Source organism: Capricornis sumatraensis, chromosome 9 (genome assembly GCF_032405125.1).
Source record: "Capricornis sumatraensis isolate serow.1 chromosome 9, serow.2, whole genome shotgun sequence".
Classification (NCBI taxonomy): Eukaryota; Metazoa; Chordata; class Mammalia; order Artiodactyla; family Bovidae; genus Capricornis; species Capricornis sumatraensis.
This window is the reverse complement of record NC_091077.1, coordinates 8,720,666-8,748,346: the sequence shown is the minus strand read 5'-3', so window position 1 is coordinate 8,748,346 and position 27,681 is coordinate 8,720,666. Positions and strand designations below refer to the sequence as shown.

General features: G+C 51.0%; 1 protein-coding gene across 5 annotated transcripts; it reads left to right on the top strand.

Annotated features, from left to right (window-relative positions):
- On the top strand, window positions 1-24,756 carry TPM4 (tropomyosin 4). Of its 5 annotated transcripts, none has more exons than XM_068979747.1 (9): window positions 1-209; window positions 6,419-6,544; window positions 11,040-11,173; window positions 14,688-14,805; window positions 15,365-15,435; window positions 16,427-16,502; window positions 18,728-18,790; window positions 18,877-18,946; window positions 23,317-24,756. In XM_068979747.1, exons 1-9 carry the CDS (start codon window positions 96-98, stop codon window positions 23,397-23,399), a joined length of 855 nt encoding a protein of 284 aa, XP_068835848.1. In that variant the 5' UTR covers window positions 1-95; the 3' UTR covers window positions 23,400-24,756. The 5 variants fall into 5 exon arrangements, with proteins under 5 accessions (XP_068835848.1, XP_068835849.1, XP_068835850.1 ...); XM_068979748.1 differs by lacking the exon at window positions 23,317-24,756 and adding an exon at window positions 19,927-21,711; XM_068979749.1 differs by lacking the exons at window positions 1-209; window positions 6,419-6,544 and adding an exon at window positions 6,866-7,075.
- The last annotated feature ends 2,925 nt before the right edge of the window (window positions 24,757-27,681 follow it).

The window sequence follows — 27,681 nt, the reverse complement described above, 5'->3', positions numbered from 1 at the left end:
GGAGCCTATAAGGGCCTCTCCGCCGCCCTGGCTGCTCACTCGACGCCACAGCCGCCGCAGGCCCCTCTGCACCCACGGCCCCCCACCACCCAGCCATGGAGGCCATCAAGAAGAAGATGCAGATGCTGAAGCTGGACAAGGAGAACGCCATCGACCGGGCCGAGCAGGCGGAGTCGGATAAGAAAGCTGCCGAGGAGAAGTGCAAGCAGGTGATGTACCTGCGCTGGGCCGCACCAGGCTGCCCAGCACCCTCTCTGAGCTGGTGAAGTTCTTGGGTGGAGGGTGGGAATCTCAGGAAACCTTAGGACTTGGGAGACCGGGGCTGAGACAGGGGGTGATGCTCTGGTTGAGAGAGAGTAAGGGGACTATTGTCTTCCCTGGAGGGGTTCCTGGGCTGGGAGAGAGGGGGCCGACTGCACCCACTTCCAGCAAGGCCAGTGGAAGCAAAGTGAGTGAGAGAGAGAGTGGGAAAGCATGTAAGAAAGGGAGGGGCATTTGTGTGGGCTGCTCGTGTGTGTGTGTGCAAAGACGAGAGTCTGAGGAGGTGTGTTGGGGTGAGGGGATCACCATGCGGGGTGTGTTAGAAGGGGTGGCTTAGGGCTGCTGTGTGTATGTGAAAGGTATTTGTGTGCGTCTGAGCATTTGTGTGTCTACATGTGTTGTGTGTGTTCTGGCTGTGTGGAAACCTGAAGGTGGCTGAGAATATGTGCCGAGGAAGGCCTGAGTGTGTAGCTGTTGACAGTGGGTGTGAAAAAGTATGGATGTGTTTGTGAGTCTGAGCAAGTATTGATGGTGGTATTGCCCTGGGTTTTACTAACAGGGGAAGAGACTAGCTGTGTGTTCTTGTGCAAATGTTGACATGATGTTGATGAAATTGTGTGTGTCAGGGTGAGTGTGTGTGTGTTGAGGTGACTGCATTTGGGCTGGCGTGGGTGCGTGCGTGTTTGTCAGGGTATGTGTGCGCCTGTTGCATGGTTGTGTTTAAGTTGGGGTATCTGTGTGTGAGTGTGGGTGACAGACTGGGAAGTGTGGCCGAAGGTATGGGTGTGTGGTGGGGCAGCTGTGACTGGTTGCAACGGCAGCTGATGAGGGTTTGGGGACTGGGGTGGGTAGAGATTTCAGGGTGAACTTGAGAATCTCAATGTGTCTCTGAGGGTGCCCTTGCTGTGAGCCTGGCAGGGGAAGGTGGGGTGCCTCTGGCAGGCAGAGGCCCTGGATTCAGAGCTTTGGCGATAAGATTCCCAGGGGCCAGGACAACAGGGGTCCATCAGAGAGCCAATGGAAGGGAGGTGGGCTGGACAGTCCCAAGACCTTGACTTGGGGCAGAGAACAGGAGTCAGTTGTCTGGGTCTGGGTGGTCAGAGCAGCCAGTGAGAGGAGGGAAGGGAGTCTTGATCCCCCCCACAGTAGCCTGCCCCACCTGGGGTCAACTGCCAGGCCCTGGGGAGCTTCAGGGTCTCTGATAAGCCCCAGGAGACGCCCAGGATGGTGACACCAAGTGCCCAGCCCTGCCCATCCTGGGCGCCAGGCCAGCTCAACAGGTAAAAGTGCAGGCTCTGAGCTCAGATTGGCCAGGTTCACAGTTCAGGCATTGGGCATGCTTGCTGCATGCTAGGTCACCTCAGTTGTGTCTGACTCTTTGTGACCCTGTGGACTGTAGCCCAACAGGCTCCTCTGTCCGTGGGATTCTCCAGGCAAGAACACTGGAGTGGGTTGCCATGCCCTCCTCCAGGGGGTTCTTCCTAACCCAGGGCTCAAACCCAGGTTTCCTGCATCGCAGGCAGTTGCTTTGCCGCTGGGCCACCAGGGAAGCCGGCTTCACCTCTCTGTGCTTCTGCGGCTACATGTGTGAAATGAGGAAGTGACAGTGCCGCTTCCCTTACCACCGCGGGAGGACTAGAGGTGACGAGGCAGGTGGAGCCCTTGGCGTGGTACCCGGCGCACTGTAAGCGCTCCAGTAACTCAGGACTTTTTCCTACCCCACCCCACTTCCCCTTTGGGCTCCCCATCCCCCAGTGTCCCGGAGCTACCCTAAGTGCGCCGTAACATATCCGCACAGGACAGCCCCACCCTCAGTGCTCCCTGCCACAAACCCTCCTCCCTCCCTGGCAAACACAAACGCCCATCCTGTGCTGGCCCTGAGCTGCGGCCTCCATCCACCATTTAGCACTTACCATGAGGGCTTTGCGGCAAGGCATGGCAACCCACTCCAGTATTCTTGCCTGGAGAATCCCCATGGACAGAGGAGCCTGGCGGGCTACATTCCATGGGGTTGCAAAGAGTTGGACATGACCGAGCGACTAAGTGTTCAGCATGAGGGCTTTAGCCAGGGATTCAGATAAAAGCAATTTAATGGCTCTAACTCACACTAAAGTGTGAGTGACTGATATAGCATATTCTACCAAAGTAGTTGTTGTTTAGTTGCTCGGTCCTGTATGACTCTTTTGTGACCCCATGGACTACAGCCCGCCAGGCTCCTCTGTCCATGGGATTTTCCAGGCAAGAATACTGGAGTGGGTTGTCATTTCCTTCTCCAGGGGATCTTCCCAACTCAGGGATCAAACCCAAATCACCTGAATCGCAGGAGAATTTTTTACCACCGAATCATGAGGGAAGCCCCAGGGCAGACACAAGTCCAAAAGGGAAGGCTCCTCCAAGCATCCCACCAGCTGCACAGCCAAGGAGGTGGGGATAGGGTCTCTGATCTCCAATTGGATTTTCATTCTGGTTTTTTTGTTCTTTTTTTTTTTTTGCCCAAAGCTGCCTACTAGGGTGGTTCATGCATGCATGCTCAGTCATGTCCAACTCTTTGCTACCCCATGGACTTGCGCTCACATCCAGTCCACATCATCTAACTCTGTAACCAGGGCACATTGCTGCTGCTCTTTCACTGAGCTCCTTCAGTGTTCTCATCTGAGAAATGGGGGCAAATGATGCCTTCTGATAGAGGGTACGTAAGATGCCAGAGGTGCGAAGCAGAAGCCTGAGCCCTATAGAGCAGATAGCCCATTCTGCCTGGGAACAAAGGCAGGAGATCACGAAAGGCTAAGCTTATTCGGAGTGCCTTATGCTTCAGGAGGCCAGAGAGAATGGGTCTTGGGCCAGCCTGACACTCAGGGATCCTGCAGCAAAGCCCCCATTCCAAACCCTCTCTGCCCAGTATGGGAATGGGCCGGGCCTCCCTGGCCTGCTTCCTGCCCACGCCCCTCGCAGGGCAGTGACATCAGCCCCAACTGGCCTTTGACCCCACATCCTGCCTCAGCCCAGCCCAAAGGCTCCATTTGCAGGGACTAAGGTCTGCCGTCCACGACATTCCTGGCCATTTTACAGGCAGAGAAACTGAGGCTCCAAGAAGGAAGTGACTTGAGGGAGACCTTGGAGAGCCAGTGCGAGGCTCAGCCTCCCCAGCAAGACACCACACATCCTAGGTGCTTTGTGTGTGTGCAGTTCAGAGGGACAGGAACCTGACCCATGTCAGCTTTATTTTTTCAGACCTGGCTCCAACCACTGAGGGACTTGGCAATTGTATCATTGATTCATTCTGCAAACTTCCCCCGGGGTTCCATGGTGAACATTGAGCCCAGTTCTGTGCTGGGCAATACTGGAGCCCAGAGTGACGTAGGCCTGTTTCACTAAGGGCTCCAGCAGCCCCAGGGGGTGTGCAGTGCTTAGTCACTCAGTTGAATCCGATTCTTTGCAACCATTTGAACTGTAGCCGCCAGGTTTCTCTGTCCAGGGGATTCTCCAGGCAAGAATACTGGAGAATTTCCTCCTCCAGGGGATTTTCCCAACCCAGGGATTGAACCCACATCTCCTGGGTCTCCTGGACTGCAGGTGGATTCTTTACCAGCTGAGCCATCGGGAAAATCCCTAAGGGAGACAGCACCAAACACAGAGGCGTACCCCTGCCCCAGGGGTCAGGGTGGGGCCAGAGGGTGGGACAGGGACTAGGGGCCCGGTGCAACAGTGCAGACCACCCAGGGAAGGGACCTGGGTGGGGAGGTTAAAAGGAGGAGGGCTTGCTGGGCCATGCACACAGCCTAGCCTAGAGGTCAAGCAAACCAGTTTTGAAGTCAGTCTGACAAGGGTTCAAATGCCCTCTCTGAAGGGCCTCAGGCAGGTCGCATTTTCATTTAGGGACTGTTTACCCTTTTGAGCTTCCCTGGTGGCTCAGATGGTAAAGTGTCTACCTGCAATGCAGGAGACTTGGGTTCGATCCCTGGGTTGGGAAGACCTCCTGGAGAAGGAAATGGCAACCCACTCCAGTACTCTTGCCTGGAGAATCCCACAGACGGAAGAGTTTGGTGGGCCATAGTCCATGGGGTCGCAAAGAGTCGGAGACGACTTCACTTTCACTTTCCCCTTTTGTGACACTGGCATTCTAACTGCTTCATAGCCCCCTGCCCAACTTATCACAGTCCCCACCCTTTATTGTCCAGAAAAAGTCATCAAAAACAATCTTGACACCCACCAAATGAGCCTGACGCTGTAGAATCTGCCCTCAGTCTTTCCTGTTAAAAGAGCATTGTACCTGGCACACAGCACCAAGGAAATGCTGCTATAGAAAAAAAATTTTTTGGCCACCACAGGCAGGACCTTAGTTCCCTGACCAGGGATCGAACCCATGCCCTGTAGTGGAAGCACAGAGTCTGGACCGCTGGACTGTCAGGGGAAGTCCTAGCACCTAGGAAATGCTGCACTGTACAGGGCTGGAAGGAAGTCAGGTGGATGTTGGGTCAGGCTGACCTGTTTCTTTAAGGAAACTGGCTCATTTTCTCTGTGACAGCGGATGTTCAAAAGCAGCTGCCAGGGTGCTGGGAGACCACCAGGTCAAGGCTTCCATTTTGCAGATGACGACAGAGACCAGAAAGGGGGACGGGGTCAGACAACAGGGATTTGGAGCCTTCCGGGCTCCTTGCCTAGATGTCAAGGTCAGGGCTGGTGAACCCTGTTGTAGGCGGAAGCTGCAGCCACCCTCCTCCTCCTCAGATCCCCACCCCTTTTCCATTCCTCAGCTCATCAGTAAGACTCTCAGAAGTCCTGGGAATGGGAGGCTGGAATAGCAGCCCTTTTAAGAATCTGCATGTGCGCACACACGCATATGCGAAACACGTACACAACACACACAGCACCTGGCACATTTTGCACATCGTCTCAGGACTGAACAGGAGCAAGCCACGGGAGGCTGCAGAAAAGTAGGTCGGTTAGGAGGGCTTGTTCAGATGCGGATGCAAATCCAGTGCTGTGTGGTCCACGGATAGTCACTCCACCTCTCTGGGCTTCCTGCTATGAGGAGGAAGCAGGAGGAGGATGCAGGGCCCAAGAGGGCTGTCTGCTCACCTCGGCAGCATGGATAGGACCAGGGCTCAGACCACCTGAGACATAAAGTCAGACCAAGACTTGAGCGGGACTGAGCACCCCAGCCCAAAGTTAGGGGCAGGAAGGGGAGGTGCAGAGGGAAGGAAGGTGACAGAGAAGCTTTCTGAGTTGACCCTTGACTGGTGTGGTGAGGGGTGATGGAAAGGTTAAGGGGTCTTTGTATTCCATAGGACTTCTCAAACTGGGAGTGCCGGGAGGGGGCAAGACTCTCTGGATAAATGAAAAGGACTGAAAATTTGGGGAGTGTTGGGGACATTTTTATTAAACACAAGCCAGACTGCAAGAACTGAAAAGCCCTAACCTGAATCTTCCAAGAAAGTGATCTTTAAGGAGTAGCTCTCTTCCAGTAAGCTTCACACAGTCCCAGGTGTGGGGGACAGGGGCAGGGGTTGAGCCTTTCAAACCTTCAGGGTATTTTGTGAGAACCACTCTCTTGGGCAATAGGGAACCATGACAGGTTCCAGGTTGGCTCCTTGGGTCAGGAAGATCCCCTAGACAAGGGAATGGCAACCCACTCCAGTATTCTTGCCTGGAGAATTCCATGGACAGAGGAGCCTGGTGGGCTATACAGTTCATGGGGTCACAAAGAGTGGGACACAACTGAGTGGCTAACACTTTCATTTTTTCACCCTTTTGGGCAATAGGGAACCATAGCAGGTTCTCCCCAGAGGTAGGGTCTGGCTGCCAATGTTGGGAAGGTTGATGGTCCAGGCCAGAGTATGAGACTCCCCCGGGGAGGCTGCAAACTTGAACCCGAGTTTCTAGAAAACGTGTCGGGACTTGTTTCTCAAAAGCTGTGATAGATTCTGCAAGAGTACTGGGGGGCCCCCAAAAAAGATAAACACAGCTGGTTCCAGGACAAGGGAAGGATGTGAAAGCCGTGTTAATAGGTATGAGTGTTGCATTTAGTGAGTGGGGCAGAACATTTTTCTCCCTGTTCCACAGATCAGGAAACGTGGATTCTTGTGAGTGTGGGGGGCGCGTCTGCACCGCGAGGACGGGGCCCCCTAGGCTGATGCGTCTCCCGATCTGTCCCCAGGTGGAGGAGGAACTGACCCACCTCCAGAAGAAGCTTAAGGGGACCGAGGACGAGCTGGACAAATACTCCGAGAACCTGAAAGACGCGCAGGAGAAGCTGGAGCTGACAGAGAAGAAAGCCTCCGACGTACGTGCCCAGTAACGGGGGCGCCCGCGGCCGGGCCGGGCCGGGCAGGAGCCCGGGGGCCGGGCGGGCGGGAAGCGCTCGAGGAAGAGGAGGAGGAAGAGGAGAAGGCGGTGCCTCCCGGCGCTTTCTCCAAATAAGTCCCGAAAAGGGGCACTTTCCAGCAGCTGCGGCCAGCGGTGCCGACGTCAGGCCCTCCCCCAGCGGTGCTGACGTCGGCTGCCCGGCCGGGTGACCTCATCGCCCCGACGGCGGCCGGGCCGGGGGCGGGGAGAGGCGGGGGGCGGCCCCGGTGCAGGCAAAGGCTCGGGGGCCGGGGCGCGGCAGCTGCAGCTCTTGCCGGAGCCGAGCCGAACCGAGCGCCCGCCGCTGCCCGCCGCCCGCTGCGTGCGCCTCCGCGCCATGGCTGGCCTCAACTCCCTGGAGGCGGTGAAACGCAAGATCCAGGCCCTGCAGCAGCAAGCAGATGAGGCGGAGGACCGCGCGCAGGGCCTGCAGCGCGAGCTGGACGGCGAGCGCGAGCGGCGCGAGAAAGTGAGAGCCCGCGCCCCGGCCCCGCGCGCCCGGGCTCCCGCACCCCCGGCCCCGCCGTCACCCTCCTTTCTTCCCTTTTCCCGGTGCCACCCGCTTCTCGCGCCCCCCGCCCGCCATCCGCTGTCGCCCCCTCCTGATCCCACTTTCGCACCCTCGGACCCCAGCGCTCCGGATCGCGGACCGGCTGCAGAGACCCCATCCTCCACCGCCATTCTCCTTCCCTGGCCTGGGACGGGGGGAGGGGGCCTCGCATCCGGGTCGGGCGGGGCTGGTGGAGCGGGAAATGGGGGAGACGTAAGAGGGGGGTGCGCGATCCAGGAGTGGGGAGTGGAGGTAGGGGGCACCCTGCTGCCTTCCGACTCGCCGCCGCCGGCGCCTGGGTCCGGGCGGGAGAGGGCGGGGAGCTGCGGCTCCACCTAGGAGCGGGAAGTGAGAGTGAAAACGTTGAGCTTCCATTGTCTGGGGTTGGACCGGCCGATACTGGGGGTGGGGGTGGGGGCGCCGCACTTTCTCGCCACCTCCAGGGCTTCCCGGTTCCTGCCGAACTTTCCCAGCTGTTCCCAGGGGCGCGGCGGCGACGTGTCTGCTCCAGGCGGGGGGCGGAAGTTCAGTTCCCGAGCCGCCGGCCTTTCCCTCCCCAGCTGGTCCCCTGCGGGAACGAGGGCCGCGGGACCCTGCCTGGCTCGCGAAGCCCCTTGGAATGTTAGCTCGGGGCCCTCGACCCACGGTCGTTTTGTGTGCGGCCGCTGCAAAATGCAAGGCCTGGGGCTGAATGGGGGCAGGGGGGCTCACCGCCCTCTCTCCGTCCCTTGATGACCCTTGGGACGGGACAGGTGGTGGCCATCTCTGGAACTGGAGAGAGATCTGTATTCCAGTCCCATCCCACTTGGTACTTGACTCCTAGGAGGAGCGTATCTCCAAAGTCGGGGTGACAATAATGCCCCCCCCCCTCCCGTAGGATTGCTGGGAGGGACTGTGGAGGAAAACCTCTCTGCCTGGCACCTACTAGGTGCTCTATTCTTGCGCTTTTCTCCCCGCATTCTACCCTTAGAGGGGCTTACAGCCTAGTGGGGGCAAGGGGAGTCAGACAGATAAGGCTGATTACCATGGCGGGTGGCGGGAGTTTGTGTTCTGTTAACTGGGAGCATGACAGAAAGAACCAGCCAGTGGGATAAGCTTCAATATGGAGGCCGAGCAGTCTTAGAATAAGTAAGAGTTTGCTGGGACAAGAGACTGCAAAGACTCAGAAAGAAAGTTGGGGGAAGAGTGTGGAGGCCCAGGGTCTCGGAAAGCTGGAGTGTTGAGACTCAGGGTGGGACCCCAGAAGTGGAAAAGATGCCCAGGCAGAGGGCACTGCTGTGGGGATCGATAGATCTGGGTAAGAACCGCCCCCCACGCCCCCAAAGACTTGTTTCCGTGCTGACTGGAGTCAAAGCCTTTAATCCTGCAAGGGCCGCCTTGGCGTGAAGAGCCCTTAGAAACCTGGTGTAAGCCTCCCAACAGTAGCTGGTTTGGCCTCTTTCACACACGTAACCGGCATAACCCTCCCTCTGATCTCATCCCAAGCCATCTCGCTGGAGGACAATTACTCCTGCTTAAAAATGGCCCTCAGCTTGGAGCCAAGACTCAGGAATGGGACCATCCAGTTGGGAGGAAAGATGTTTTTGGAAAAGTTTCGAACTTCTTAAAAAGTTCACTTTTCAAAGCATGCTTCTCTTGGTCAGGAAAAGGGGAGAAAGCCTTAAGAAGGTTCCTGGTTAGAAGGAATGAAGCCCAGGGGGGAGGGGAGGCCTTTTTCAGGCTCTTGTAGAGAAAGCCAAGAGCCGGCGTGTGGCAGACTTCTGGGTCTGCCTCCCCGACAGCTGGTTTAGATTTTTGTGTGATTAACCGACATCTTCCTGTTGCTTTGCCACATGTATCTAGCAAGCCTCTTTTACCTTATAAGGAAAATCCTTTGTAGCGTGTAGAAGCTTTGATTGCAGGAAGGGGTGGAGCCCAAAATGACTAGCAGTGACTAGCAGTTTTTCAAGAATATATATATATGTATATCTGTACATAGAAGAATGTATCTCAGAACTATTTCCGTTCCAGATAGTTGAAAATGTGCCAAAAGCATGGTTGTCGGGATTCAGAATCCTCCATAAAAGGAGGGGCACTTTTAAAAAACACAAAACCTCCTCATGAATCAGGCTCCGCCACGTGATCTGAAAAATCAGTGCCTTGACTACTGATGGGTGTGAGGTTTCTTTTTGGGGTGACAAAGCTTTTGGAATTAGATGGTGGTGTTGGTTACACAATTTTGTGAGTGTACTAAAAAAAACGTTGAGGGGAGGAGTCCATTCCTGCCCCAGTTGCTGAAGGAGTGAAGATTCATCTAATTTTAAGAAGAAAAAGCACCCACTCTTTGGAAGGAGTGGGTGACATTTCTTAAAATAGCTCATCAGTGGTTTAAATGGATTCTCCAAACTGGTGTTCCGAAGGAAGCTGTGATCCGAAACACCTGGGGGAATTTCCTCTCCTTCCGCAATTAGGATAGTGGAGCTGAGAAAAGTTTCCTGAGTCTGTGTTTTTTCAGCAACTCTGGCCTCATTCTGTTACTCCACTAATTTTTTACAGCCCTCCCCCCTTCGGAGATTCTTTGTCTTGTTCTGAAGAAGCCAGGGTGACTATATTTCTCCCATCGGTTGGGCCCCGTTTTAACCAGTTCCCAGTATTCCTAAGTGTGAGGCCTCAAAGCCCCCACAGGACCCGAGGGTGTAGATCTGGCAATGGAAGAACCCTGGTCTAGGGCTCAAGAATCTGTTCCCTGCCAGCTGTGGGACACTGGAAAAGACTGTTTCACCTCTCCTGCATCTCTCAGTTTTCCCAACTGTAAAATGGGTGAGATCCACGAGGATTAAATGGGGGAGAAATCATGGCAGCAAGAGCTGCCCTTTGTGGGGCCTCCCACATGCCAGCTGCAATGCCACACCCTTGCATTACAGTCCCCAGAAAGGTATGAAGGAAACAGCCCCTGGGATAGGCTCAAAGCAAGCAGGGAGGCTGCCTGCTCCGTGCCACATGGCCGAACGCAGGCGGAGCAAGGATTCTGACCAGTACGTTTTGATCCTTGAATTGTTGCTCTTATGCATGCCAACGTATTTATTACCTTCCTTGTAGGTGAAAAGCCAGTAAAACCGTTCCGCCATCTCTCTGTGCCTGTAACCAAATTTGCTTTGCTTTCTTGTATCATTTTGTCCCTACATCTCTCAACCAGCCTTGATTAAGGATGGAGTTCCATCAGGCTGCCCCTACTCAGCACCCCAACCCCCCACTGCCCCCACTGTATGGTCAGCGTATAACTGAGGCGTCTAGAGTCTTGCATTTGTCTTACCGGTCAGGTGGCTAGGAGCAGACCTTACATGACAGTGAGCCCGTTGATTGGTGGCCTTGCTCTCTAGAAGTCCCATGGAGAGGCCAGCACCATCCTCTTGGAAGATACAGCTTACTTCTCTCTCTGTCCCGTATTGACTTGAGTGTTGTGCTCACTCACGTTCAACTCTTTGCAACCCCATGGACTGTAGCCCGCCAGGCTCCTCTGTCCATGGGGATTCTCCAGGCAAGAATACTGGAGCGGGTTGCCATTTCCTCCTCCAGGGGATCTTCCTGACCCAGGATTGAACTCACGTCTCTTGCATCTCCTGCATTGGCAGATGGATTCTTTACCACTAGCGCCACACCAGGGAAGCCCGTAATGACTTCACAAGCCTGTCCTATTGTGGGGAGTGCTCACTGACATTTGGCGGAAAAGATCATATGGAAAATTCACATTGTCCAGAAGAGACAGTCTGAATTCCTTACCGCCTGGATTCCTGGGTGGGCTTTGGCGGGGGAAGCGTGTTAGCTGGAGAAAAGCGCACTGTGTGAGTGGAAGGCTGGCCGACCTATTTCCTTCTTAACCTGGTCCCACCTCTGACCTCCCTAGGCCGAAGGTGATGTGGCGGCTCTCAATCGACGCATCCAGCTCGTTGAGGAGGAGTTGGACAGGGCTCAGGAACGACTGGCCACAGCCCTGCAGAAGCTGGAGGAGGCAGAAAAGGCTGCAGATGAGAGTGAGAGGTAAGGGCGCTTTGAGCCCGGTGGCATGAGCGTTTACTGCAGGGACATTGGGGTCCTGCCATACTGCCAACCTCCCGGAGCTGGGGTGAGAGTCAGTGAGGTCCCAAGGACACACGTGTGTACACATACATACAGATGGGCAACCATACCTTGTAAACCATCATGCTATGTGTGGAGGCATTTGACGTGGCGGTTATGAAGGAAAACTACCACCAGACAGAGGAAGGCAAAAAATGGGCAGATGTAAGGCTGTAGCTGTGACTGTCGTCGGCAGTCTGCAGAGCGCTGTGTCTCCTGTTCTCTCTCTGAAAGTCACTGTGCATCTGGTTGTCAGCATTCTCAAGACATCGGTTTCCAGGGTGATATGAGAAGACGGGGGATGAAAACTGGGAATGGGCTGTCTGCATGAATGATTATTAGCAGTGCTTCAGGCTTTGGATCACTGGACTGTGTATCAGGGACATGCACAAACCACTCTGATTAATGTATTTGCAACTGATAGCACTTCTTACCTCCAGGGCATTCTGCTGCCTCCAGCAGGGTGCTGTGTCCTTAAGCAGCACGCCTTGGTGCGGGCTCTGGAGGACTATGGGCAGATTGTGTAATTCACAGAAGTGGCCGTTTCTGTGTGATGGTCAGTGGGTTCCTTGTGTGGTGGTGGTGCGGGCTGGGCCAGTGGTCCTCACATGTCTGCCACAGCATCACACCAGAAATCTCACTGGACTCATCTACCATAGTTTTCAAGTTTGCCAGGTGGTGCTAGAACCCGCCTCCCAATGCAACCGATGCAGATTCGATCCCTGGGTTAGGAAGGTCCCCTGGAGGAGAGCATGGCAACCCCACTCGAGGATTCTTGCCTGGAGAATCTCATGGACAGAGGAGCCTAGCGGGCTACAGTCCATGGGGTCGCAAAGAGTGGGCCCCGACTGAAGCAACTTGGCACTCATGCACCATAGTTCTCTGGTATAAACTTCTCCCAAGGATCCATTCCTGATGGTTCTGCCACACCCTTACACTGGAGGGGCTAAACCAACTGGAGAATCTTGGAGACTGACTTTTGGAGTTGTCTAAGTGGGAAGTTTCTTTGCCGTACAGTAGAATGGCCCTTAGGGAGGCCGCAGCCACTTCATAGAGTGAGAGGGCGGTAGCTCAGGGCAGCCACGTGGAAGTCTGAAGGATCCAGTCACAAGTTGCTCACGGCTATGCCAGGGGCCTCAGCTAGGTGCTTCCCTTGTTCACCGTCAGACCGGCCTGGCCAGGTGTCTCACTCACTTCTCGCACCTCCCCAGGTCAGAAGGCCCCTCGCTTGTTGGTATCATGTTACCAGTAGCCTTTGATGGCACCCTTGTTAGAGACTGCTGTTTAGGTGGAAAGAATTCTGTACTTGGGAGCTGAAGAATCTAGATTGAAGTCCTTCCACTGCCATTTACTATGGGGCCTTGAGCTAGTCCCTTTGATCGCTCCTTGACCGCAGAGGATTTTCCAAGCTTGCTGATCTCAGGGCCTGGTACAGGCATGCATGCTCAGTTGTATCCAGCTCTTTGTGACCCCATGGACTGTGTAACCCGCCAGGCTCCTCTGTCCATAGAATTTTTCAGGCAAGAATAATGGAGTGGGTTGCCGTTTCCTATACTAGGGGATCTTCCCAACCCAGGGATCGAACCCAAGTCTCTTGCGCCTCCTGCATTGGCAGGCAGATTCTTTACCACTGTGCCACCTGGAAAGCCCATACGGGCCTGGAGAGTGTTTTGATAGTTAGCTGAGAAGGGCAGTGACGGTCCGAATGGAAGTGTTTATTAGAAGTGTGATAATGGTCCTCTGCTGTGGGCAGGCCTGATACACACTGATACATTATACTCAGTTGGCCTCTTCTTTGGAGATATCTGAGTTTACCGTGTCCACTCCACACAGTGCAGGCCACAGTAAGCTCCATTTCATGGTCAGAAGTTGTAGGGCACTTCCAGCTGTTCCCAGGACACCGTCCTTCTCCCCAGTGGATGTATCCGCTTCAGTTCAGGCCTTGCTCACCCATCACTTTGTGGATATCTGCCTCTTACCTGCTCTTCCCACTGAAGTGCCAGCCATCATTCTGCTTTCCAGTCACACTTGTTTTTGAAACCTTCCTGTGGTTCCCTGTTCCCTCGGTGCAAAACCCTTAGCCTGTCATTCAAGTGGCCTGTGGTGCAACCACCCTGACTTCCCTGCCATATTCTTTCATTCCTCTGGGGCTTTCTTTTTTTTTGTACTTTTTATTTTGTATTGGGGTATAGCCAATTCACAATGTTGTGATAGTTTCAAGTGGATAGCCAAGGGACTCAGCCCTACATTTACATGAATCCATTTTCCCCCAAACCCCCCTCCCTTCCAGGCTACCACATAACATTGAGCAGAGTTCCCTGTGCTATACAAAAGGTCCTTGTTAGTTATCCATTTAAAATCTAGCAGTGTGTGTATGTCCATCCCAGACTCCCAAACTATCCCTTCCCCCCCAGCAACATAAGTTTGTTTTATAAGTCTGTGAGTCTCTTTCTGTTTTATCAGTTGATTTGTATCACTTCTTTTTAGATTCCACATATAAGTGGTGTCATACAGTATTTCTCCTTCTCTGTCTGACTTCGGCTTCCACTGTGACTCAGCTGGTAAAGAATCCACCTCCAATGTGGGATACCTGGGTTTGATCCCTGGGTTGGGAAGATCCCCTGGAGAAGGGAAAAGCTACCCACTCCAGTATTCTGGCCTAGAGAATTCCATGGACTGTGTAGTCCATGGGGTCACAAAGAGTCGGACACGACTGAGCGACTTTCACATCTGTCTGACTTACTTCCCTGAATATGCCAACCACTAGGTCCATCTATCTTGCTGCAAACGGCATCATTTCATTCTTTTCAAAGGCTGAGTAATATTCCATTGTATGTGTATACCACATGTTCATTATCCATTCTCTGAGGCTTTCTTGTATAGCTCTCTCTCTCACTGAAGAATGCCTTTCCTCTCCTTGTTCGCTTGTGGACTCTCTTCTGGGAAGCCCCTTGTGACATACAAACACACCCTCCCTACCCCACTCCCCACCCCAGTGCAGCAGAATTCATCGTTCCACAGCCAGGCCAGCCCAGACCTTTGATCAGATCCGGGCAACTGTTGGCATCCAAGTCCCCCTCGTTACTAGTTAGTGAGAAACTATAGGCGTGTGGACTCCAGAGCCACATCAACAGGGTTTGAATCCCAGCTCTGCCTCTTACTGGCTGTGTGACCGTAAACAAGTTACTTAGCTCCTCTATGCCTCAGTTTCTTCCTCTGTAAAATGGGGGTACTGTACCTATTTCTAGGGACGGGGGTTGTGACATTTAAAAATGGTGCCTGGCGTCCAGCAAAGATGCACGTGAGTGTGAGCAGCTCTAGTCTCCTCTTTGGAGTGTGGTTCTTGGTAGGTGTCAGTGAAGTGTTTAGATGAGCAGATGCCTGGAGGTGCGCGGTGAGGTGGTGATGTGTGTTTGACAAGTTTTGCCCCTCGCAGGGGGATGAAGGTGATAGAAAACCGCGCCATGAAAGATGAGGAGAAGATGGAGATTCAGGAGATGCAGCTTAAAGAGGCCAAGCACATCGCCGAGGAGGCCGACCGCAAATACGAGGAGGTGAGTGGCGGGGCGTGGGGCTGGTGGATGGCAGTAGCAGGAAGCGGGGAAGAAATGGACCTGTGATAGGGAAAACCCTGGGGCCGCCTAAAGGAAGCTCTTGGTCAGCTCAGCTGTCCTGCATCCACATCTGTTTTTTTCCGAAGACAGCCACTTGGCTAGGAAACCGTATCTTCCACGATGCCAGAAGTCCTGGGAAATTCTGTGACACTCAGACAAGTGGGGACTTAGACTTAAAGGGGAAACGAAGTGATCAGATCCCCTTTCTTTGTCCTCCAGCTAGGCGTTAGGCTAAAATGGGGACGTGCGGTCCCCGGCCACGGGTCTTCAGACCATGAAAGCTCAGTTCTCCTTCTGCCTGCCCCCATGGCCTCGTCTCTTCCTTCCCCTTCCTGGGGCCCACAGGAGAGAATTTAGGTTTGGAAATTAGACTTGGAGCAGCAGCAGAAAGCCCCAAGGTTGCTGGATGTGGCCTTGCTGTTTGCACCGGGTAGGGATGGGGTATCCTATTAGATGTGGCTCTTGGGGGTGTCTTAATTGATCCTTCCTGTTTCTGCAGGTAGCTCGTAAGTTGGTCATCCTGGAGGGTGAGCTAGAGAGGGCAGAGGAGCGTGCCGAGGTGTCCGAACTGTGAGTGGCAGAGCGGGGTTGGGTGGTGTCCAGCTCAGCTCTGGATATGGTGGATGCGGGTTGGTAGGGGAGCTGGGAGGGAGTAAGTTATGTTGGGAATTGATATCGACCAGGGCCTCTGGTCAAGTAGATGGGTGTCTGGGACTCATCCATCAGTCCCTCCTCTTTGCTTCCCTGGCTGACAGAGTGACAGGCAAATGTTTGTTCTCACCACCCTGGGAAGTACCGCCCACGTATTGACTCTCGCCACAAAGGTATTGGGAAATACAGATGTCGGGCAGTAGCCGAGAAGCCCAGAAGTCCCATTTTCCCAGAGAGGCATCCTCAGGAGGCTGTGCCTTCTTAAGGGAGCACTGAGGGCAGTCTGCCGTGTCTGTGTCTAAATGCCTTGTTCTTGATGTCATTGTTTGGCTAGGACACATTCTTGGTGGCGAGGAAAGGTGACAAGCTTGACCAGAGTCCTCATAAGCTCCCCTCCCCCCCTGCCACCTCAAAACCCCAAAAGCCTCTCCCCTCAGACTCGGGTGAGGAATCAAGCTCCCCAGAGCATTCCTGCAGTGCTGAGAGAGATCTGGTTTCCAAAATCCGTTCCAGGCCTGCTTCCTGGCATGTCTGGTGTAAACTCGGATTGCCGTCTCCCAGCCTCCTGCACTGCATCTCATTCTTAAACACCTTCCGGAGTCAGCCTCATCAATCGTGGATTTCACAAGTCCCTGTTGCCTCAGACTTGGCGGGAGCCCAAATCCCAAGAGCTTTACAAACCTCCCAAATACTCCTCGGCCTGCCGCGCCTTTGCCTGGCACGATGGGGTTTTGACGAGTACACAGCACTGTATCTCAGAGAAAGCCATTAACATTTTTCCCCACATTCCTTCTGGGGGCCCCTGACAGTGCGGACTCCTGCTTTTTCCTGCTTTTGAAAACTTCTTTTAGGAGACTGCAGTTTGTGCAAAAAGATAAGACACCAAAAATCCTCTTTTGTCTTTGGGCAGAAAATGTGGTGACCTGGAAGAAGAACTCAAGAATGTCACTAACAACCTGAAGTCACTAGAGGCTGCATCTGAAAAGGTTGGTGGTTGGCTTGAGCTGGAGGGTGATTTGCTGGACTTTTTTCTTCCCCCAAGGAATGCAGGAGCATGCCAGCGTATCGGGGATCTGAGCCTGTATTTGCTAACAGTAGCTTTGGTACCCAGCAGCCTGGTTTTTTTCCTCCTATAGAAAAGGGTGTCCGATGGCTAGATTTCCCTCTTTCATAGGGTCTTAATGCCAGCTTTTATCTCAACCTCCTACGAAGGAGGACTTATTTATCTATTTATTTATTTTGGCCATACCAGGCAGCATGTGGGATCTTAGTTTCCCGACCAGGGATCAAACCTATACTCCCTGTAGTGGAAGCGAGGCGTCTTAACCTCTGGACCACCAGGGAAGTCCCCTGAAGATGAATTTAGAATCTGAGATCGAGACCTGGGAATTCGGAGCCTCATCATATAAATACAGAGCCTACAGAGCCTCTCTCTCAACTGCATCCCCAGGTTCCTCCAGAAATACTTTCTGGAAGGTGGAGCAGCAGTCACAGTTGGAGTTGAGCTTTTTTGTTGTTGCTGCTGAAACAGTACCCAAAGCAGTCATTACAGGAGAGAGTATTAGTCATTACAGGAGAGAGAACGCACAGGCCCTTCCGTGACCTTCCTTCCCTCCCCTCCCAACCTCTGCTGTTGAGTTCCCCTTTCTCAGCTCTTCCTCACGCTCCCTCCTCCTACTCCCCTCCAGTTGCATTGAACTTCAGTTTCACAGACATTCCATGTTGGTCACTTCCAGTGCTTTCTTTGAACCTTCTGTCCAGTCAGCCTGGAGTGGCTGCTGCCTTTTCTCTCTGCTTGGCAACCCCTTGTTCACCCCTCCCGGACTGCTCATCTAGGTTAGGTATTTCTCAGCTGCATAGCCCCACCTACTTCTTTCCCTATCATGAGGGTTGATCACATTTATTATAATTAATTGCATGCCTTCCTTGCTAGATTGTAGAGACTGGGACTCTGTTGGTCTCGTTTAGAGCTGTGTCATTAGTCCCAGCATGGTGGCTGGCGGGTATTTCAGGCTGGGATAGTTGGTGAGTAAATGTGGGTATGCCAGAGACTGGTCATTGGGAGAGATGCTGCAGTGATCTTCTGCTCTTGAAGAGTTTGTAGTCTAGTTGAGTAGAAGGGTTGACAAAGTAATTAGGGTGTGGTAGGGCTTCCACAGAAGGACTTTGGAAAGCTGGGAAAGGTGTCGCAAGGAGGTGACCTTAGAAAAGACCGTAGAGGCTTCCCTGGTGGCTCACTGGTAAAGAATCCGCCTGCCAGTGCGGGAGACAAGAGTTTGACCCCTGATCTGGGAAGATCGCACATGCAGCTACGTTTATGCACCACAGCTACTGAGCCTGCGCTCTAGAGTCAGGAGCTGCAAGTACTGAAGCCTGAGCACCCCAGAGGCTGTGCTCTGCAACACAAGAAGTCACCGCAGTAAGAAGCCTGTGCAGTGTACCTAGAGAGCAGCCCTCCTCACTTGCTACAACTGGAGAAAGCCCTCACAGCAAGGAAGACCCGGCACAGCCAAAAATAAATAAATAAAATTATTAGGGGGGAAAAAAACTATAGAGCAGGATGCCAGGAGCTCATATTCCAGAATCAGGTTCCAGCTGTGGCTTGGTCAGATGGTAGCCATGTGACCCTTGACTAATTAGAAAGCTTCCGTGACTCTTTCCTAATCTGTACACTGGGATTGGTGCTAACCACACAGCTGGCAGATGATAAAGGTTGGCTAATACTCACCTGCGTTGAGCCTTAAAAGACAAACCTACCTTCTGACAGACAGCAATGAGGGATGGGACATTCCATGCCTGGGGGCCCAGACTCAGGCAAGGGCTGGGACACCACAGAGTGCTCAGAAGAGGGTTAGGAAGTGGCGGGAAGCTGGAGGGAAGCAGGGTTGGAAACAGACTGGGCCAGCTGCTGTGGAGGGCCTTGAGAGGCATGTTTCCATTCATTCATCTGCCTCCGTCTTCATCACACGTATATCTCGAGTTGTCAGCTCAGGTCTTGAGATCAGCCCCATCCCACAGGGATCCCCTCCCAGACTCTCTGTTTCCCACACATTTCATCTGCCTGCAAAGGTGCCTGTCTCTACTTTGCTTCTTAGGCAGGTTCATAGCTTCAAGCAGGCGCTTTTCTCCAAGCATCGGGGAATGTGCGTTCTCTTGTGCTTTCCTCCCGCTCCGTCCATTTTAAAAAGTAGTGTTTCGATCTCTCCCGCAGTATTCTGAAAAGGAGGACAAATACGAAGAAGAAATTAAACTTCTGTCTGACAAACTGAAAGAGGTGAGTGTGAGTCCCACCCAGCTGGCTCAGGATTCTCCTGGGGTTGGTCTTGCAGCAGTCCTGGTGACTCCTTCCTTCTGCCCTAGGCTGAGACCCGTGCCGAATTTGCAGAGAGAACAGTTGCAAAACTGGAAAAGACAATTGATGACCTGGAAGGTATGAAATCACCATCTAATTGTCTCCCCCTTACACGACACATCCACAGTCGGGGGAAATCTGGAAAGGCTGGTTTGGGCTTCATTCACGTCAGGAGAGCAGAGTGATGTCACTTCTGGAAGTCTGGAGCCCTGGGACGGGACAGTGCAAAATCAGATCCAAACTAGGGTTGCCGTTTTTCCAGAACTAAAATATTTCTGCGTAATTAACTCCATATGTAAGTACAGAGATCCAAATATGGCTGATTTTTTAGCTCTTTAGAGTTTCCTTCAATTTGCTCATTTCTGAGATGCCTCGCATTTTTTAAATGCCTTTGCATTTTTTATGGAAACTCTCTCCCAGAGAACGCAAAGCTTATCACAATATGAGAAAATGGAAATTTAGAGACCGTAGAGACCTGAATAAAGACTCCAGTCTGTGAGTCTGGTGCCCACGTATCCCAGAATTTTTTGAAGTGTTTCGACTTTAAAAAAAAATTCTGTCCTGTGCTCTTCGCGGAGTAACCCGGAAATTCCAGAATCCTGGAATTTCAGTTCTCCCAAACTGCCTGTCCCACCCAGAAAGGGTACAGAACTCGTTCTTCAGACCATGTGTCCCAGTGTTTGGTTTGGGAAGTGAGGTTTCCATATAAGGCAAAATGCCGCCATTCCAAAGTATGACCTTTGGACTGGATGACATCACTGAAAGTCAAATAACCTGGGGTAGGAGATTGGCGGGGAGAAGCTCTCACCATTTCCAGTCGCCACTCTTTCTAAAGTTTCACTATGGCTAATCCCCTGCAGAGCTTCACTCCACTTAGAAATCACCCCGTAGGGCTTACGTTTTCTCGTTTGTTTCACGTGAGACGCAACCCTGTCCTAGTTCGTGCTTTGTTCTCTCAGTTGTTTTTTCCGCTCAACGTGTGGCTCTCCGTTCCAACCATCGCATTCTACCCCCTGTACCTCTTCTGAACTCTCTCCTTGGAGCCCTCTGCCCTCCAGACGAGCTGTACGCGCAGATGCTCACATACAAAGCTGTCAGCGAGGAGCTGGCCCATGCTTTCACCGACACGACCTCTCTCTGAGAGGCGGCTGGGGTGCCACCCTCTCCTTGCCATACTGAAGTCTGCCTTCTCACTGTGGTGCCTCCACTCCTGTGGGCTTCTAGAAGCTCCAGTTTCCTGCCTCCTGGTTTGATCTTTCAAGCCTTTTGCTGCTGTGTCTGTGACTGTGTGACTGAAATAAAGACAGGCCGCCCTCATCTTCATGCCCTCTCATTTCCATTTTCTCCACTTGCTGCCTTTGAGCCGTAGCCTGAGGCCCTTGACCGTGATTGCAACCAAAAGTGAGTGGTTCACATGAAGAGCTGGTTTCAAAAAGAAGAAAATTATGCTCATGTGATTCTTTTCTGACAACATAAAAACAAAAGCCAACTTGGCCTGAGCTCTCAAATGTATTAGCTAACTGTATCTGCATGCCACTAGCAGTTTTCCCTTACATAGAAATTGTTTTCAATGGAGACTCATCCAACCTCTTGAGCAGCTTAAGAGAGTCAGCAGAACATGCAAAAACCAGCAGGCTTATCTCTAAACAGAAGCTACCTTGGGATGGAACTGCATCTGCGGATTCAGACAGCGGCAATGGCATTTTGGTCTTCTTAGTCCTTTTCTCTTGTTTTCTCTGTTATACTTGAAGAATGGTGTCTGGGGTTCCCCATGTCTTCACTGTTCACAAAGCACCTCTTCAGCTCCCACTTCTGGGAGGCAGCTCACCAGAGAAGCTCACCTCTATTCCCTACGCTTAGAAAACAACTCAGCAAGGAATTAAAGGGCGTCCCGTAGCAGGGCAAGGGAATGGAAGCTGCTAGAATGCCGAACAAAGGAAGTGAGGTGATTCCTGAGTTCCAAAGCAACTTTCCTGAGCAACACGTATCTCCCCTCATAGGTAACTAGAACCAGGAGCTTTGGTTTAGTGAGGGCTCATGAAGTTTGTGCGGAGAAGGCAATGGCACCCCACTCCAGTACTCTTGCCTGGAAAATTCCACGGACGGAGGAGCCTAGTAGGCTGTAGATCATGGGGTCGCTAAGAGTCAGAAATGACTGAGCGACTTCACTTTCACTTTTCACTTTCATGCATTGGAGAAAGAAATGGCAACCCACTCCAGTGTTCTTGCCTGGAGAATCCCAGGGACAAGGGAGCCTGGTGGGCTGCCGTCTATGGGGTCGCACAGAGTCAGACACGACTGAAGTAACTTAGCAGCAGCAGCAGCAGCAGCAGCATGAAGTTTGTGGGTGGGTGTTAAAAACCTCTAGCAACCAAAAGCTCATCAGTTTCCCCAAGAGAATCCACAAATTTCAAATAATCTATCTGGTCCTCCCCTGTACCCCACTACCACCACCACCTCAAATTGTCCCAGAAACACTGACATTTTGAAGTCCAAGCCATCTTCTAGATTGCTCCTTGAACCTGAAAGTGGCATGAGAACCTCTGAGTAGATCATTTATTTTTGGTCACCATAACTTATTCCTCATCTAGTAATTTTTTATTCAGGTGGGAACCTTTGTCACAATTCTTTATGGTCATTCCTGCGAAATAGAACTTTACTAAACTACCCACACCCTTCCACCCCCAACTTTCCTCTGTTCCTGGCTTCCCCCCTGAACTTCTGCATAAACCACTCCCCTCACATATTGCCATGAGTGTGACCCTGGAAAGATTAAATGGTGTAGGGGTGGGTGTTTTTTGTTTGCTCTCTCCAGGTATTTGTTCCTGGGATTTTTCCAGACATATGTAGCCTCCACCCTTTGAAATAACTGCAGCCCTGCCTATCCAGTCATTCCACCTAAGCGCCTAGGTGGAACTTCAGAGATCAGGGCTATGCTACATCTGCTGCCTGTTGGCAGTGTGATGGGGTGGGTGGAGGGTGGGCTTTGCTGTCACCTTTGTCAAGGGCAAGTAACACTTTTAAGGGACTCTTTCTCTCAGACCTAATAACAAAGTAGATGCCAGGGAATCCAAGTAGCAAGGTGGAGTGAGGTTGGGGTTTGGAGTTGGGATACCTTGCTTTGCACCCCAGCTCTGCCATTTGAGCTGTCTAGCCCTTTTCTGCCAAAATAAAAGTGATAGCCGAGTTCTTGAGGAATAAATGTGATAACTGAGAACAAATGGGTTTGCATGCAGTAGGCACTCAGTTACTGTGTTAATCCAGACTCGACGGGCCCAGGTCACTATTCTCTGACAGAATCCTCCCAGACCATAAGTCACTAGTTTTTTCTTAAAGTATCACATCGCATGAAAGCTGCAGTGGTTGTAGTTGAAAGGTGGCCATCTTTTGCGGTCGATTTCTTTCTGAATATTTCCAAGCTGATCATATCACATTTTATGAGACGTTTTGCTTTCCTCTGGTATTTTAATGAGCCTTGGCCTAGTCCCTTATCAGCTATCACGCCTTGCAAACCAGTTTTCTCTCCTGCTCTGTCATGCATCGCTCTGGGTGGCATCTTAGAGTTTTGCTGATTTGTTTAGTTTGGGAGGGGTTGTTTGTTTTATCAGCTCAACCATTTAATAACATACCGCAGAGTGGGACACGACTGAAGCAACTTAGCAGCAGCAGCAGCAGCAGTCTGGCTTAAATTTCAGTCATTCTGCATTTACCTGGAGTTTGACTGCCGTGGACCCATAAATGGACATATAAGAACAGTAACACAATTATTCCTGGAATTTGAACAGCTATTCTCAGAAGCTCCAAAGGAAAGATGGGTTACAGGATTATATTGCCCTTCCATAAGCTCAAGGACTAACCAGCACTGGAGAGAAAACGTATTAACACGTCCATATCTCAGACTAAAAGCTTATGTTTGTGTAGCGTTTCCTAAGTTCTGAAGCATTCCTCATTTGTTTCTCATAATAACCCTCTGCCACACAATGGTGTTACCCTCATTTGACAGATGGGGAAACTGAGACCTAGAAAGTTTAAATGACTTAGGTTAAGTGGCATTTACTTCACGGGGCTTAAATCCAGGTGTTCTGACTCTAAGATTGCCAGATTTAGCATATTAAAATAGAAGACACCCAGTTAAATTTTAATTTCAGATAGGCAATGAATAAATTTTGAGCGTAAGTGTATTTCAGGCAACATTTGCAATACGCTTCCATCAAAATTTTTGTTTATATGAAATTCAAATTTAACCGAGCACCCTGTATTTCATTTTCCAACCCTGTCTAACTCCCAGATTTGGTATGTAGTATCTAGAAGTCCATGGTGTTCTGCTATGATTAGAATGCAGAGTACTTTCTCTGCTCTTTCACTCTGACAATGTGGAGTTTAAACCCCCCCCCCTTTAATAAAGGTGCTTATCAATTTGTTTTTCCCTCATTCTTAATTTTCACCAGAAAAACTTGCCCAGGCCAAAGAAGAGAACGTGGGCTTACATCAGACACTGGATCAGACACTAAACGAACTAAACTGTATATAACCGAAACCGAAGAGTCTTGTTCCAACAGAAGCTCCAGAGCGCCGTGTCTTTCTCTTCTCTTGTAAGAAGTTTCTTTTGTTATTGCCTCTTCGCTTTGCTGGAAATGTCAAGCAAATTATGAATTCATGACCAAATATTTTGTATCAGAGAAGCTTTGAGCACCAGTTAATCTGTTCCTTCCTGTTTTTCAAAATGACACGTTTTTTCAGCTCTATTTTTATCCTTAAATTGCATATATTCCTAAGGTAGGCAGGGTATTTCCTATTGAGCATACCTACTCTCTTTTAAGACTGAGGGCATTTGGTTCCTGGGAGAATAGACAACCCCACACTTTCAAAAACACAGATTCTGATGTCTAGTCATGGGTCAGTTTAAAAGGTTGGAGAATGTCCACCATTGGTCATGTGGTAGGAGGCCAGGGATCATCACATTAAAATGGGTGGGGATTTTCCATCCAGACCAAAAAGGGGGGGTGGGGTTACTGTGGGAAGTCATAAACCACGGAGAGGTTAACTTGATCATCGCGGCTGTTTTCCGCACTCCACCGTGCAGAACAGAACAGACATCCTCTGAGCAGTCAGCATGAGAATGCTTAGAAAAGAGTCATAATAATTAGCCGAATGTGTTTTGACTAGATCCTTGATATGCTCTTCTATATGTTTCTTTCAATCTAAAGTTCTCTGAGGAGCTGACGTCTTATTCCAATAATGACCCGTGCTTATCTGCTCTGATAGGAGGCCATCCACTCAGGAGGAGCGAATGTTGGAGCAGTCAGTCCTATTCAGAGAAGCAGTCTTTTTCAGAACCATCAGTAACTGAGCAAGACTGTTTTTCTGTGAACAAATATTAGGCAGAATGGCCCTCTCAGACAGCAAAGTAAAAACCAAAAAATTGGCGTAACTTCATCTCTATACTCGAGAGAATGGCAAATTGGAGAGTTACTTATCTAGAACTGTAATTCCTTCTTCAGGACCAAGTTAATGAAAGACCAAGAAACTCCTGATTAAACTGGATATGGAGTATTTTGTACACAGGGCTGCACATAATGTGTTGTATTTTGTTATATTTCTGCTTTCTCCGTTAACATCTCAGAGCTGAAACATTCCACATTCCCCAGCAGTGTGGGGGCCAACTCAAGTTTACAATTCTGACTCAAAAAATCACCCTGCTTCTAGCTTATCTGAATCCTCTGCCCCTCACTCCTATTTATTAAGCGCCACACTACCCAGGAGATACACTAGCAAATTGTGCAATTGAATAAAACCCACACTTTCCATTTAGATTCTTGCAACTGTATCATATGTAATAGTATCACTTTTTCTACATTTTGGTCAAATAAATTTTTACATAAACTCCACAATTTGTGTGAATTTTAGAATGTGTGGGGACATAACACAGCATTTTGGTTCAACCAATGTGAATGGGAAAATGCCAACAATTCAACAAATGTTATTTATTTGCTGTTTACATGACTACCTGATATAAGGATTATGATCTCTATATTACAGGGGAGAGCTCTTTGCCTTAGTAACTCAAACCTCTGGTCCGCTGTCATCTCCAATCCTGCCTGCACCAGCCTAAAAGGATGAGAGAGGTTTTAATAGGTAAGATAGCAGCAGGAAAGATGGTCCCTGTCGCTTGAGTCAGGAAAGCACAAGGCCGGCCTGAGTAAGGTTTTCTCTCTGTTGACACATAAAGGAAGGGTGTAGGAAAGCTGGAAGGTAGGCAGGGTCCACGTTGATGAGAGCCTGACCTTAATTTGGTCAGGAGTGGAGAGCCACTGATCAGTCACCAATAAGTTGAAGAAATTACTTAATCATTACTTAGGAACATCCACTTAGCATTCACTGTCAGAGGACTAGAGTGAGGGCAGACTAGAGGCAGGAAGACCAGCTAGGACGATATCTCAGTTAGCCCAGGATATAGTGCTCGCCACAACAGAAGAAGAAGGGAGAAGTGATACGAAGGGAAGTAACTGAAGACTTAGTTTGCCGGTTGGCAGGAACTTAAAGAAGAACCTAAAGGAGAGGACCCTTGAGCGTCCCTTGGACTGCAGGGAGGTCCAACCAGTCCATCCTAAGGATCAGTCCTGGGTGCTCATTGGAAGGACTGATGCTGAAGCTGAAACTTCAATACTTTGGCCAGCTCATGCAAAGAGCTGACTCGTTTGAAAAGACTCTGATGCTGGGAGGGGTTGAGGGCAGGAGGGGAAGGGGACGACAGAGGATGAGATGGTTGGATGGCATCACCAACTCGATGGACATGGGTTTGGGTGGACTCTGGGAGTTGGTGATGGACAGGGAGGCCTGGCGTGCTGCGGTTCATGAGGTCGCAAAGAATCGGACAGGACTGAGCGACTGAACTGAACTGGAAGAAGAAAAGGTCCAAGATGACTGCAGTTTCACTACCTGAATTGCTTTGATATTTGCTCTAAGATCTGATCTTGAGGAAGGAGAATAGGGAATCAAAAGGAGAAACGAAAGCCTTTAAGACATTAAGGCAAACAATTTTTTTGTCACCTAGTACAATCAAAAACAACAGTTCCGCTGACACTGAGCTTGTTAAGCTGGTAGATCGAATGAAGTATAATGCAGTCCTCTAAGTGCCCAACCATTGCTAGATTGAAGTTCCTCATCTCCCCCCTCCCCCCTTGGGCTGTAATCTAATCTCAGTATACCGCTTTAGTCATCCTGCTGCCTCAGCACTTAATACAAGTAATGTTTGTTAAACTGACCTGTCTCAGCTCTTGGGGAGTACCCAATCCCATGAAGTGTGAGTGGGACAGAAGGTGAGGTTAGGACCAGATTGTGAGGACTTTATCCTGCCGATAGACCATGGATGGATAGGGGATAAATGTTTTAGACTAAGCACACTGAAGGGCAGAATCTGGATTAGACAATGATCGGGGAGACTAGTGGAGAGATGTGATCTGACAAGCAACAGAGATAGAAGGACAAGATTTAAGAGCCATTTAGGACCTCTAAAAACCAGGCTGTGAAGGATGAAAAAGTATCAAAGCAACTTAGGTCTCACTCAGAAGATAACTCAAGCTAGTATGAGTAGAAGATGACAAGTTCAGTTGTGGATATGATGAGTTTGAGGTATCTTTAACAGATACAAAGGCAGATACCCAAAAAGTACTTGGGACGTGGAGGGACGGCTCAGCTCTGGGCTAGAAAATCACCCAGCATGGAGATAATAGGAGCCAAGGAAGTGAGTAAGATCACCCCGGGAGCAGGAACAGAGAGAGAACCATGAGGAACAGCAATATCTAAAGAGACAAGCAAAAACCCCTCCCAAGACTGCAATGGACTCTAAGAAGCAGCACCCAGAGAAGAGGCGGTGTGGGTAATAAAAAGAAACAGGGAAATAGAATGGGAACAGTACCAAGAAGAGGACCACCGGAGAATGTGGTCAACAGTAGCAAACAACACAGGCAGAAGCCTGCGAAGTGGCCAATGGCTCCGGCTGAAGCTCTTCCTAACCACAGGAAGATTAGCAGAAGAATGTGCTGCAGTGGGTGGAAGAGGTAGGGGCCATCTTTTATAACTTCCTTGGGCAAGTCTCTAGGCATGATACCCCCTAGAGCGACACCTAGCGGTGGCCATGCAAAGTGGTATGTGAGTGAGTGAAGTCACTTAGTCGTGTCCGACGCTTTGCGCCCCCCGTTGACTGTAGCCCGCCAGGCTCCTCTTGTCCATGGGATTCTCCAGGCAAGAATACTGGAGTGGGTTGCCGTTTCCTTCTCCAGGGGTTCTTCCCAACCCAAGGATCGAACCCGGGTCTCCTGCATTGCAGGCAGACGCTTCATCCTCTGAGCCGCCAGGGAAGCCCATGGCTCATCTCAACGATGCAGGAAAACATCGTGATCAAGACCGCAGCCTCCAGACTTCCCTGGCGACCCAGTGGTTAAGGATCTGCACTCCCACTGCAGAGGAATACCCGGTCAGGGATCCAAGGTCTACACACGCAACATGTACGTGTGTGTAAGTTGCTCAAGTCATGTCGACTCTGTGCAAGCCCATGGACTGTAGCCCTCCAGGCTCCTCAGTCCACGGGTATTCTCCAGGCAAGAATACTGGAGTGGGTTATTTCCTCCTCCAGGGGATCTTCCCCAGCCAGCAATCGAACTCAGGTCTCCCGCATTGCAGGCAGATTCTTTACCGTTTGAGCAACATGGTGGAGACCAAAAAAAAAAAAAAGACCTCAACCTCTGAAGCTGGTCCCTTTGAGTTCAAAATCCAGCCTACCTGGTTAAGACCCTGGGAAAGTCACCTGGTTA

Excerpts from the sequence above, each read along its gene's own strand:
- TPM4 (XM_068979747.1), top strand. The coding sequence starts at position 96 with ATGGAGGCCATCAAGAAGAAGATGCAGATGCTGAAGCTGGACAAGGAG. Across the intron at positions 210-6,418 it reads CCGAGGAGAAGTGCAAGCAG|GTGGAGGAGGAACTGACCCA; the intron begins GTGATGTACCTG and ends ATCTGTCCCCAG. Across the intron at positions 6,545-11,039 it reads CAGAGAAGAAAGCCTCCGAC|GCCGAAGGTGATGTGGCGGC; the intron begins GTACGTGCCCAG and ends TGACCTCCCTAG.